The sequence below is a fragment of the Galeopterus variegatus genome, unplaced genomic scaffold (assembly GCF_000696425.1).
Source record: "Galeopterus variegatus unplaced genomic scaffold, G_variegatus-3.0.2 Scaffold2678, whole genome shotgun sequence".
NCBI lineage: Eukaryota > Metazoa > Chordata > Mammalia > Dermoptera > Cynocephalidae > Galeopterus > Galeopterus variegatus.
The window spans coordinates 119,174-133,548 of NW_007728789.1; the positions used below are offsets into that span (position 1 = coordinate 119,174).

Consider the following 14,375-nt stretch of genomic DNA (forward strand, 5'->3'; position numbering starts at 1 on the left):
GGGGCCCCCCCCCCCCCACCCTTTTGAAAAATTTTAAACATCCAGAAAAGCTAGAAAAAAAAAATGTAATGACTATTTATATACCCTCCACCTAGAGCCAGTAATTAACATTTTGCCAAACGTTGCTTTACTTTTTTCCCCTTCCTCTATATACTTTTAAAAAAATCTAAAACATTTGAAGTAAGTTGCATATGTTAGGACATTTTACTGCTAAATACTTCTACATGCATGTTTCAAGAATAAGGACATTCTCCTAATAACCACAATACCAGTATCACATCTAAGAAAATAAACAGTAATTACATCATCAAATATCTAGTTTATATCTAAATTTCCTTGTCTCAAAATTATTTTTTGTGGGGCCGGCCTGTGTCTCACTCGGGAGAGTGCGGTGCTGATAACACCAAGGCCCGGGGTTCGGATCCCATATAGGGATGGCCGGTTAGCTCATCGGGTGAGCATGGTGCTGACAACACCAAGTCAAGGGTTAAGATCCCCTTACTGGTCATCTTTTAAAAAAAAAAAAATTATTTTTTGGAGTTGGTATTTTTTACCAATTCGGGATCCAGTTGAGGTTTATTTATTTATTTATTTTTTCTAAAGATGACTGGTAAGGGGATCTTAACCCTTGGCTTGGTGTTGTCAGCACCACACTCAACCAGTGACCTAAACGGCCATTCCTATATAGGATCCGAACCCGTGGCCTTGGTGTTATCAGCACTGCCACGGGCCAGCTCACTCACTCCCGAGTGAGCCACGGGCTGGCCCCAGTTGAGGTTTATAGGTCACATTTGCTTGTTTGATTCTGTACTCTCTTTTAGTCTAGAACATAGGAAAGTTTTTATAAAAGGGATCTTATAAACAGTTTATTTATGTTAAATAGTCAGTATTAGGGGTTGAAGGGAATGATCCTGCTATTATAGTACATTTTATTAACCTGGATCCATTAACATTATTCGTAACTTGAGAGAAAAGCCAATAAAATTTGGAAAGGGAATCGTGCCTGTTCTTACCTGAATGCTATTTTTAATATTTTTGAAGTGGTGGTCTTGTGTGTGTGTGTTTCTTCTGAGAAAAAACGTTTTCTTGTAATTAATGAGTGTACTTACAAATTGCCCTAAGGTGTATGATTTGTTCTGTTTTGTAAAACTTATATAATTATCTTTCCTAGAAATTAGCATGGTTCAAAAAAGTATTGCTTAGTATTCAGTATCCTCCACAATTTGGCCTTCAGCTAACCTCATTTTCCTATTGTTCTTTGTTTACTTAATTCTTCTTCCAAAGTAGACTTGTTTCCTTTAGTCACTGTCACTTACTTACCCTTCTTTATTCATCTCCTAATTTTTGCTTATGCCTTTCATTGCTTGTGCCCATGTGCCTTTTTCAAATCCTCCCTTTCTTTTAAGGCACAACTCCCTCATTGAGCTGAAGCAGTTTCTGCTTTGATTTTTGTGGCTCTTGATCTATACTTCTCTTAAGGCACATTCTACTTATCATCCTGAATCACATGTATGTATCATTCCTATGAGACTAAACAACTTGAGATAGACTCTGTGTCTGTGTCATCTTTGTATACTCCCTATTGCTGCTCATCTAGTTGGTGCTCAGTAAATGTTAATTGAATAAGTAAATGTTCCTTAATAAATATCTTCACATGCCCTATTAATGGACCAGTTTATCCGATCAGATTAATCCATAGCTAACATTAGTTGTTCAGCTTGCTGTAGAATCAAATTTAAAGGTGACCATGGATAAATTTAAACTTAGTACAGGAAATGTTGTATGCTTTCTTTTAAACTGTTTCCTCAAGCCTTCCCTTTCTCGATAAATTACTTAGAATGTGGTTCTAGGAAGTTTTTCACTTACAGTGGGCTAGACATGTTGCATTTCCTGTACCACCTTCTAAGATCATTAGAGAAACTAAGAAGAGGGGTGGTGGGATAGGAGTGACACTGAGAAGGGCTACTCCATAGGAGATAACTATTTCCCTGAGAATCCTGAATCTCTCAGCCCAACCTGCTTCATAGTGTTACTAACAAGAAATCACCTTTGTGGGACATTGTATACGGAGAGCTATATTGGGACTCTGACTGCAGGAGAACTTGAAATGAGCTTTGAAGAGAGACGATGATGATGATGAGGGCAGTAATATTGTGAAGAACTTTCTGAGCTGGTGGAGGAAAGCTGGGCTCATCTCTTTATAGTGCTCTTTGCTGGTTTCAATATATTCAGTCAGTGGGACTGTTTCATCAAGGATGGAGAACCAGAGTATTTAGCGATGATGATGAGGGCAGTAATATTGTGAAGAACTTTCTGAGCTGGTGGAGGAAAGCTGGGCTCATCTCTTTATAGTGCTCTTTGATGGTTTCAATATATTCAGTCAGTGGGACTGTTTCATCAAGGATGGAGAACCAGAGTATTTAGCCTCTTTTGGAAAGGACCGGTAGAGACAGGAAAACTAGAATGACTGCTTATTATTGTTCTTTTCAATAAATGTCCTTCATTCCTTTTCTAGTCTTTTCGGGTTTTAGCTGCTTCATATAGAGGGTTATATATTGAGACTGAGCATTGCTGGTAGTTAAACGGTCATCTCTGCATAATACAGCGTACATGTGGAATTAACTGCAGACTTTTAACTCTCTCATCAACAGTGTTTTAAAGAGTGCATCTTGATGGGGTATGAGCAGGAGCGGAAGCATGCTTGAAAGACCTGCTCAGACATTTCCACAGAAGGAAAGATAGAACACTTAAAATTCCCCTGATATTTTAAATAAGAACATTCCAAGGAATCCTAATTTGCCAAACAGAAAGACTTCCTGGTTTAGGCTCTAGTGAGATTGTGGCATGACAGTCGCTTTCTCTACCTCAGGCTCTTCCTCGGCAGTCATGTGAGAGATGCTAGACCAGCTGTGATCTGCTAATCTCTAGCAGTGAGTGCAGTGTTGTTTTATTGACTGTAGAATTATTTTCTACCTTGTTTTGTAGACTGGTCAAAAGAATGGATTTTACGGAGGCTTACTCAGACACATGCTCTACAGTTGGACTTGCTGCCAGGGAAGGCAATGTTAAAGTCTTAAGAAAACTGCTCAAAAAGGGCCGAAGCGTCAATGTTGCTGATAACCGGGGATGGATGCCAATTCATGAAGCAGCTTATCACAACTCTATAGAATGTTTGCGGATGATAATTCATGCAGGTAAAGTAAATTCAAGTATGGGAGACTGTGCCTATAACCTGGATTGGTAAAACATAAAAAAAAGGTAATATATGACTCCTTAATAGTAGTATTTGTTTCCCTTTCTGTAATCACAAAATAACTGCTTGTATTTATTTATTTATATTAAAAATGTGGAATGCTTCACGAATTTGTGTGTCATCCTTGTGTGGGGGCTATACCAATCATCTCTGTATTATTCCAGTTTTAGTATATGTGTTTCTGAAGCGAGCACTGTACTTATCTATTAAGGATGGTAAGATTGCCTGCCTTGGATTATGTCAGTATTGTGTTCCACCTGGATATCTGTAAGTGTTGTCCTTTATATGGAATTGCTTGTGCCTGGCCTGTTTTTACTGATGAAGTGAAGTGGCAAAAGTAGTCTGCTATTTTAAGCATTTGGTAGTTGTCATGTTTATTCTTTCTTCCTTTTTCAAACAAAAGGAACAATGCTATGAAATTGAGAATGTGAGTGTTATGCTTGAATTAATCTTTTTTTCTTTTAAAATACTTTTCAATTTCCTTAATTTTGGGAATTTTTCCAATTACTTGGACTTTGTATTTGCTGGGATACGGTAGAGCATGGTACAAGCTGTCTGCCTTCATGGTGCTTGTATTCCTGTCAGGGGAGACAGACAATATATACCTAAGCAATTAAACAAGATAATTTCAAAAAATAAAAGTAAGTGGAGAAAATAAAACAGAGCAATGGGATAGAGAGTAATGGTATGCTATTGCATATAAAGCTTGAGTTCCCAAACCATGTCTAGTGACAAATAAAGGCATGAGTTTGAATATTCTTTTCTACTCAAAAAGCTCATTCCCAATATATTGTTAAATCCCTTTCCCATCAGAATAGTGTTGTTTATGTTACAGATTTTTCCCCGCTTTAGCTGCTGAGTGAACTTGGGCATGCTTGTGACTAAAGGCATTTGAATTGGCTGCTTAAGTTTATATTTTCTTCTAGAAATTAAGAATACTAACTTAATCATTCATGGCTATCCTTTATTGAGCTTGGTGTTTTTGGAGGATGAGAGGCATGTATAGTTAGCTATTTGAATAGTTCATATAAATGCTTAAATAAAATTTTCTCACTGCATTTTCATTAGAGTTCATCATTATGATATAAACTTTAGATAAATCTAATTTATGTGTAATGTGTACACAAAGATTAGGTTAGGAATAGGGAGATAGGAAGGGTTTGCAGAGGGTAAGGAAGCAGCTATATTAATTATTTTAGGAGATGGTGACATTTTTGGGTTCAGTCTCCTGAGTTTGATTATTCTCTGTATTCTTAGAGTTGAAACTATTGTCCAAAATTCCATGAGATTTGTTTATCTGATTCACTAACTAGGAAAATCAGATTAGAATGAGGCAGAAGGGCTACATAGCCTATTGGTCGCTTTAAAAAATGTTTTATATACTCCCCTGGTCCATTCCCTTTTTTGTAAATTAGCTAAACTCCATACTTTCTCAGATCCCCTGCCTTTTAAAAAAGATTATAATTTAAACTTTTCTGGATGATTCAAGTTCTGGAACATTGAATAACAAGAAATGATAGCTGATTACTTTTTGTAAAAGATCTAGCTAGCATAAAGCTACATATGAGGAGGTATTTTAAAATGATGCTGAAATACAAAATTTCTAGTCTTGAAGAGTGAAGTGAATACCTTCTGCTCAATGGTGAGAGTAGCGTTCTTATATCTGTACCAGTTAATCTGGTATTATGGGTTGATCTTAAAAGTTTCCAAAGCAATTTTGACATTTTGGTCATTCTTTATATGTGTTATATTTGTGTTTTATATGATTTTTAATTTTCTTGTGCCTTGTAGCTCAACTGGTATATATAAAAATGTCTTTTATTATATAATTTCTACCGTCTTGAAGCTTCATCTTAGTAAACTGCCAGAGATTCCTAAAAGACAAGTAGTGCACTAAAGTAAGAAGATGCTTAGGCCTACACAAAAAGAACAGAAGAGTCTGAAATAGTTAGGAGGGTTTTGCTTTACTGTCTCTTTGATTTAGATCCAGGATCTATTCTGAGAATTGTACATGGTCTTCTCATTGAAGCTGGAGAAGAGCATTCAAGTGTGGTATGGATTACTCAGAAATTTAATACGCACGTGTATTTTTCTCCACTTTATCTTTCTGTTTAAAGTATTAGCACATATAATAAATTTGCTTGTCTTCTTTCCTGTATTGAAAGTTCAGTGTAATAGCTATTGAGATTTCATGAAACTTGTCATCTTGGAGGACAGTAGTGATCTTCAGTGGCGATTAACCATGCCATTCAATATTAAACCATTTGCTGACTAAAGGTCACTTAAAATCTTGAAATTAGAGCATATAGCTAACAAATATTTGTATTTGGCAAATAAATGATCTTGCTCAGAGAACTTTTATTAGTTTGTGTTAAATAAGAACATATACTATAATCCTGGGCACACTAATAGATGTTGAAAAACCTTAGAATTAGAGCATATAGCTAACAAATATTTGTATTTGGCAAATAAATGATCTTGCTCAGAGAACTTTTATTAGTTCGTGTTAAATAAGAACATATACTATAATCCTGGGCACACTAATAGATGTTGAAAAACCTTAGATAAATAAGGCAGAGTAGCATAGTGATTAAGAGTTATGGTCAGATGTATCTGGGTTCTAGTGACTCTATCACCTTATTGATGTGACTTTGGACACATCTTTTAACCTCTCAGTGGTTCAGTTTCTTCATCTGTAAATAGAAATACCCCATAATTCCAGCTGAGACCAGAAATTCTGGGCCATCCTTAATTACTTCTTCTTTCTTATAACCTTCATCCAGTCAATTAGCAAATCCTACGTGTATGTGTATGTATATATCTGTGTCTATGTACACACACATACACACATACACACACATACACACACACCCAGACCACTTCTCAATACCATTAATACCTTGGTCTGAGCCACATTATCTCTTGCCTGGATTGCTGTAGTAACATCCTAGCTATGTCTGCCCTTGCACCTTCCCCATCCAATGACAGGCCACTCTCAGTATATCAGAGGGATCTTAAAATATGTCAGACTATGTCTCTCTTCTGCTCGGAATACTGCAATAGCTCCCCATTTCATTCTGAGTGAAAGCACCATGGCATAGTATTTCATCATATAGATGTAATGTAATTTATGTAACTGTTCTCCTATAGATGAACATTTTGTTTGTTTCCTAAAGTTTTGCTATTATAAATAGTGCTTCAGTGAACATCCTTATACATATATCTTTGTGCACACAGGTAAGCATTTCCGTAGGATGGAGTTTTAGAAGTGAAATTGCTGGTTCAAGAAGTATGCTGTATTAAGTCAGTGTTCTCCAGAGAAATAGAACCAGTAGAATATATATATAGATGTTATAAGAGGGGATTTACTATGGGAATTGGCTTATGTGATTATAAAAGCCAAGAAGTCCCATGATATTCTGTCTGCAAGATGGATAACCAGGGAAGCTGCTGGTATAATTCATTCTGAGTCTGAAGGCCTGAGAACCAATGGTGTAATGCTCAGTCCAAGGCCAGTGGCCTGAGAACTGGGGAATGGGGGACCACTGGTGTAAGTCCTGGAGTCCGAAGGTCCAAGAATTAGGAGCTCTGATGTCCAAGGGCAGGAGAAGATGCATGTCCTAGCTCAAGAAGAGAGAGCAAATTCTTCCTCTGCCTTTTTGTTCTATGGGGCCCTCAACAGATTGGATCATGCTTACCGGCATTGGTGAGGGTGGATCAATCTACTAATTCAAATGCTCATCTCTTCTGGGAACATCCTCACAGACACATCCAGATATAATGTTTTAGTGGCTATTTGGGCATTTCTTAACCCAGTCAAGTTCACATATAAAGTTAACCATCAGGTATGCCAAGTTAAAATACTGATAGACACTGCTGAATTGTATGCTGTACTAATGAGGACTCTTTTGGTAATGGGTGAAAGAAACTTAGTTCAAACTGGCTTAAACAAAGAAAGGGAATATAGTAGCTCATGTAAATGCTAAGTCTGAGTCTTTAGGCATTGCTGGACTCTGGTATTCAAAATGATGTCGTTAGGATGCCAGATGGATAACCAGGGAAGCTGCTGGTGTAATTCATTCTGAGTCTGAAGGCCTGAGAACCAATGGTGTAATGCTCAGTCCAAGGCCAGTAGCCTGAGAACTGGGGAATGGGGGACCACTGGTGTAAGTCCTGGAGTCCGAAGGTCCAAGAATTAGGAGCTCTGATGTCCAAGGGCAGGAGAAGATGCATGTCCTAGCTCAAGAAGAGAGAGCAAATTCTTCCTCTGCCTTTTTGTTCTATGGGGCCCTCAACAGATTGGATCATGCTTACCGGCATTGGTGAGGGTGGATCAATCTACTAATTCAAATGCTCATCTCTTCTGGGAACATCCTCACAGACACATCCAGATATAATGTTTTAGTGGCTATTTGGGCATTTCTTAACCCAGTCAAGTTCACATATAAAGTTAACCATCAGGTATGCCAAGTTAAAATACTGATAGACACTGCTGAATTGTATGCTGTACTAATGAGGACTCTTTTGGTAATGGGTGAAAGAAACTTAGTTCAAACTGGCTTAAACAAAGAAAGGGAATATAGTAGCTCATGTAAATGCTAAGTCTGAGTCTTTAGGCATTGCTGGACTCTGGTATTCAAAATGATGTCGTTAGGGCCGTGGGTCTCCCTTTCTCTCAGCTCTGCTTTTTTTCTGTCGATTTTATTCTCATGGAGGACTTCTCTTTGCAAGTTCTAGACTTACCTTGTCTTTAAAGAGCTCCTTATGTATTCTGGATAATAATCTGTGGAGTATGCATAAAGCAAATGTACTTCACAGGGCCTGGTTTTCCAAAGCCTTGCAGTTTCATATATTGACCTTGCAAAGTACAGGAAATTTTCCCCAGGCTATTTAGTCCCTATTGTAAGATAAGGAATTGTAACACAGCAAGGTTGCTGGCTCAAAGACAGACAGGTTACTGATTGATATGTAAAGATACTGGGAAATTGCTGTAAGAAGAGAATGTTTGCTAAAATCAAGCTTTTATTAGTGGATTGACTTAATTGCATTATAGAATGTCACCTTGCTTGTCTTACTGAATGTTACCAGCTTTTGTTAAGCTTGTTAAACTGTACTTAGAAAAAACCCCACCTGTAACTTCCTGGTCTGGAGAATAAATGTGAGAAGAGAACCCCAATTCGCGGTTAATTTCCCAAATGGAAGGAATGCCTCTATCTTGAGGGTTCTGGGAGATTAACCCCTTTTTGGGGCTTCTCACTGCTCAGAAGAGATGGGCTTTGAGTAATTACCCAGGGAAAGGGGGTGAAAATCCATGGGAGGCAAAGCAACAATAATCCTTTGCTGTTATATGTGTCAGATATTTTATATATTTTTCTCCTAGTCTTACTTTTTAAAAATGATGTCTAATTTCTTTCTAATGCCTTCAAATCTCTTTCTCTCCACTGCCTTCTTCCTTGCATCTTGTATGCATGATGGAGTCTCTCCTCAGGGGTGTCTGAGGATTTTGCAAATAGTAAAATTCCTTCCATTGTGGAATTTATTTTATATTTAACCTTTTCTTAGAATTCCTGTATAAAACATAGTAAGATGATATAAATTGTAAAGAGCTTTCCATATAATCTACTTGAAATTGACATTTATCACCCTTGCAGTCACATATTAAATTTGTTTGGCCTCACCAAAGTTTGGCTCAACTGTTGAGATAAGGTCCTGATCTTAATATTTAACCTGTCTCCTCTACTGAAATCTGTGCGGTTTTGCTTTCCCTCTTAGGGGTATGCAGAAAACAAGAGTAACAGTCTACCACCTATCACTACCACTATTACAACAAGTAATAAGCAAGTTTATTATTTATAAGTAAAAGGACATTGTGTCATCAAACATAGGGTGTGTTATCATTGGAAGAGTGTTCAGGCCAACCCTTGTCATTGCTGTATAATTTTCAGTGGCTGGCATTGGTCCAGCTGAGATGGTCCCAATCTTCAAAATGTAGCTGAGAAAGAACCCACAAGTTGTTGTGAAAGACCATAACAAGTTGTTGTTATGTTGTGTTTGTCCATTAAGAAGTCTTTAATACTTTTACCGCTTAAAGTTTCAGTAAGTAGATGACAAGCAGAAACCACTTTATCTTCCACTGAAAATAAATAGAATTTAAACCCTTAAAAACAGGGGCTGGCCAGTTAGTTCAGTTGGTTAGATTTTGGTGTTATAACATGAAGGTCAAGTGCTCAGGTTCCCGTACTGGCCAGCCATCAAAAAAGCAAACAAACAGAAAAAAACCCATGTGTATGATGAGCAATTTTTTCAGGAAGCTCTCTTTAAGGGAAAGAAAGAGAGTGAGAAGGTGGTGGTTGATGGTCTAGTACAAGGTAGATAAGGTTCCTTTGGTAAAACTCACACATCATTTTAAGGAAGGCAGTTGATCACTGGAACTTCCAAAATCAATTTATATTGGGTGCTGAAAACTTTCTTAAAATGATATTTTGGAGACTTTACCAAATTTGTAACATCTGTGAGAGTATTTAAATATTGTAATGATTATGTATCTCTCTGCATTTATAAGTGTTTTACAAAAATTTAAACTATATGCATTATTCTGTTGAACCCACTGAGGGTTGGGACAGCTGTTTTATCCTTGTTTTACAGTTATGGAACCTGAGCCTCAGTGAATTTTAGGGATTTGTCCAAAGTGTAATCTAGATTATAACTGGCAGAGCTAGGATTGTAGCCTAAATCTTCCAACTCCAAATGTGACCTTCCTGTTCCAGCAGTTATAAAATTAGTTAAATGTGTCTTTTTTCTTCTATAAGCAAAATCTTTCAAGATCTCATGTTAGTGGTAAATTAACTTCAATATTCCTCATTCTAAGTGAGAAGTGCCTTTTATTTTCTTCATAGGTAATCATACAAGAAAGTTTTGTTTTTTTTCCTAAAATGGGTGTGTATGCAAGTCACTAGGGGTGGCCTGCACTCAACAGGTGGGAATTAAGCTCTACTTCCTTGAGAGTGGAGCCCCTACATAAATTATTTGGAATTCTTCCATGTGGGAGATTTATCTCTTCTCTCCTGTTTATTTATTTGGTCATTTATATCTGCATGGACTCATGAATATTTATCTCACACTCTAGATTATAATCCAAATGATGTTATTTTGTTGTTCAAATTGTTTTGGCCATTTGGTGTCCTTTCAGATGGGCTCTGATGTCGTGCCCCGCCTCCCCCACCCCCCCTTTTTTTGTGGTTGGCCAGTACAGGGATCTGAACACTGGACTTTGGTATTAACAACACCACATTCTAACCAACTGAGTTAACTAGCCAGGCCCTCTGGTGTCCCTTTGACATGCCTCTATTTTTTGTTTTTTGAGAACTTTTTAATTTTCTGGACCTACCATATGCTCCAGCCTCATTTTGTGTATTCCCTGCCCCAATCCAAGAATCAGCCATTCTCTTAAGAACCCTGATTTCTTTTATTGGTGAATGATATTTAAAACCGTGATCTCGGGACTGGGCATACTTGTTGCTATTGGATTGTCATTGCTTTTAAGCCCTTTCAGCAGTCAGAACTAGAAAATATATTTATGTATTATGACCAACTTATATACACATATCTATAATTATTTCTGTATATAGCCATCTGTATCTATATTAAGGTAGACACAAGTTCACACTGATGTCTGGGCTGTAATCCAGTATCACATGGTTTATTGTAGCCTTTCCCATTTGCTTGTATGTAACCACCCTCTCCTGGCCCCCAGATCTGACATCCATTTATTTATTTGTTCCGTCTTAGTATACATGTATAGTGGTTTAGAATTGTTAATCTATAACCCTATAAGGATCACCTTTTCCACCTAGAGTATAGTGTTTATGTATAGTTCCTTTTGTCTTTAGTCTTACAGTTTCCAGTTATAATATAATTTTTCAAAGTTATGTGGGCTAGCATCTTTTTTCTCCACCCCTCAGTGAGGTTATGACATATGTTTGTAATCCAATTAGATTCTTTTGTCACAGTCTGCATTCTTTTTTTTTTTTCCTTTTTGTCTTTTTTCGTGACCGGCAACAGATCGCAACCCTCAGTGTCTCACCCGTACTGGACCGGGACCGGCAACGGGATCGCAACCCTCGGTGTTGCGCCCGCACCTCGCTCAGCCAGTGAGCGGCCGGTCTGTATGTGGGATCCGAACCCTCGGCAGGAGCGCAGCTGCGCTCCCAAGCGGCGCACTGTAGCAGTGCACCACTGGGCCGGCCCCACAGTCTGCATTCTATTCTAGGATCCCCTTCCTCCTACCTCCTGGTTGAATGAAAAAAAAAATTGCGTACATTAAGGTTCACTCTTTTTGCAGTAAGGCATAGTATTTAAATGGCCAGGTTTAAACCTGATCTTTTTTCTAATTTCTCAGTGGAAGAGAACATCTTTCTTTCTGAAAGAAAGTTCCTTGGCTTCTGAATGTGACACCGGTGTAGGTCTCCTACCATCCAGCTATCATCTCTCTTAGTCTCTCATTGCTTTTCTTGGCTCCTCTTCCCCTTGATGGACACCCTCCTGTCTGTATTTGTACCGGTATCACATTATTTTACTTTTTCTAACTTTTAGACATAATTTAATGTATAGTAAATTTAGGCTCCCTTCAAAGATTTGTCTTGTTTATTTTTCTAAATTGTTTGTTATTCTTACCTGTCCTGTCTCCTCCCCCCTCCCCCTCTTATCAACTCAACTTGCTTTACCAAGTATAAAACCAGCAAACAACTCTACTGGCATTTTGATTAGAATTGTATTAAATTTATTGATTATTTTGGGAAGAATCAGCATCCTTATAATATTGAAATTTCTCATTTAGGTGTACCTACTTATATCAATTATCTGTGTATATCCATGTGTTCCTAGATTTATGTCATTTTTTTTATTTGCATGTTATTTGTATCTACAAAACTATAAGGTTAACACATGAAATAAGGGTTATGTCTGACTACTCTCTGACTACTGAATAAACTAATCTGATAAGCATCAATTTCTACCTAATCTCTGAAACACTGTTTCTGTGATATGAACTTTTAAAATATGACTACCAGAGAGAACAACAATAAAGAAAAAAAGAGAAAAAAATATGACTACTGTATCTTGACATTTAGTTGTGCATCCTGTAAAGTTTGAGGCTAAGTTTGAATAGTTTGTAATTATAAGCTGTTATTTGAGTATTATCACTTGGTCTACCTGTTTGGTAGTTGGTGAGTTACAATTATAAGAATTACTTAAAATAGATGACTATTTTAGTCATGAGCATTAGTTTCAGTTCTGGTATTTCAAGAAAATATTTTTGAAAGGTTTTTTGGGTTTTTTTTTTTGTTTATTACTACTCTCAGAAATGCCTTCACCATTCACCTTAGAGCCTATTCTTCTATTATGGGCTTAGAATTTTACTGTTTGGGAAGCAAAAGTAAGAAGGTCGTCTCTCAATGTTAACTTTTGCTGTGGAGCTTTAAAATATTTTTATGTAGATGTTATTTATATAATTTGAATGTTACCAGGACCTTGAATTTTTCCTAACAAATACACTCCAGAAAGCTTAAATTATAAGTTCCTTGTAGATTGTCTGTCACTGGTTTCTTTGAAGTACATTTTATATTTTTAGAAATGCAGTTTTCAATTACTATTAGACTATAGTCTTAAGCTCAAAAAGGAGTATTTAAAACTGCCTTCTTGTTATTAGTTGAGTACAAGGATGTAATGCTAGAGATAAGACTATTTCCCTCATGGAAATTTAGAAATAAAAAAGTCAAAGTTATTAATATTTCAGTAAATCTTGCTTAAGCAAATTTTTGATGCTGTGTGCTCCTCAGATCTTGCTTTTGTGTTACCTTTCAACCCCCACTACTCCCCTTCCCCCACCTACCAAAAATTAGAGAAGCGAAAATGAGAGTGTGCACAATTTGTGCGGTATGAATACCAAAGAGCTTTTCACACTGGGATCCCTGTAGAACTTTTTCTAGAGTTTTATGCTATGAGATCTCTCATTTATAAATTATTTGTATTTTCATATTTTATTAAATTTTTCTTGGAATTCTTGCTTTTTAAGCCCAAGATGTAGAAGTGCTATTTTTTAGTTGATGGATTTTTATTCTTTCATAGATTCATCTGACAACTACATTAAGACAAAGACTTTTGAGGGCTTCTGTGCGTTACATCTTGCGGCAAGTCAAGGACATTGGAAGATTGTACAGATTCTTTTAGATGCTGGGGCAGATCCTAATGAAGCTACTTTAGAAGAAACAACACCATTGTTTTTAGGTGATGTATGCTACTTGTGGTACAGATGAAATTTATTATTGCTATTATTATTACTTTTTTGTTATAGAAAGTAATCTTAATTTTTTCCCGAGTTGTTGTACTTATAGCATGTTCTTTTGGCAAGTATTATAGCACCACTTCTTTGACTCTGAAACTGAAAAGGTATTTTTAAAGGTTTCCCTCTTGTTTTCTCCCTTTGGGTGGTAACATCTAGGACTATAAAAGTTTATTTAAAGTTGCAAAATCTGTTCTGAATTGTAGTCACCATCATTGTTTCAGTGTGGTTCCAAAGACCAAGAAATGCTTAAATTATACGAATAGTTATAAGGCTACCTGTGAATATTTTATGTTTGCTCTTCCTTTTTCTTAGCATTAAGGAATTAAGAAGCTTTTATGGAAGAAATCACCAGCTAATCCTTTAATGCCAGTTAATTTGTTGCCTATATGGATCACTATTCACTCTTCAATTAGGGACTCTTTTTTTAATTCCTTAAGGACAACAGCCAAATTCCAAATGGCACAGTTCTAATAACTATCTTTTTTTCTTCCTTTCCTCTCTCCTTCCCTTCCTTCCTTTGATCCCATTTGTCTTCAGGGACATTGTGTTCCATAAAGTTTAGTGGAACATGAGAAAATTAAGAGAATAAAGTATTTGAAATAGAATCAGTGTATCTGGACTATAGTTTTGGTCCTGCCACATGTAATTTGTATGTTCATTTATTTACTGTATACTTCAGTTTCCCCACTTATAAAAGGAGAGTAATAGTACCTACGTAGTCTTTGTTATTGGGCTGAGAATAAAATGAAATGATTGTGAAATTACTTTTTTCCTTGTGAA

At 36.7% G+C, this 14,375-nt stretch overlaps 1 protein-coding gene across 3 annotated transcripts in view; it reads left to right on the forward strand.

Moving 5' to 3' along the window:
- ASB3 (ankyrin repeat and SOCS box containing 3) overlaps positions 1-14,375 on the forward strand; it is a 160,138-nt gene that overhangs the window by 27,542 nt on the left and 118,221 nt on the right. For all 3 annotated transcript variants that reach the window (XM_008582605.1, XM_008582603.1, XM_008582604.1), the window contains exons 2-3: positions 2,986-3,194; positions 13,379-13,537. In XM_008582605.1, the coding sequence (XP_008580827.1) occupies positions 2,999-3,194; positions 13,379-13,537 (355 nt within the window). In that variant the 5' untranslated portion in view covers positions 2,986-2,998. The remainder of the gene's footprint in view (positions 1-2,985; positions 3,195-13,378; positions 13,538-14,375) is intronic.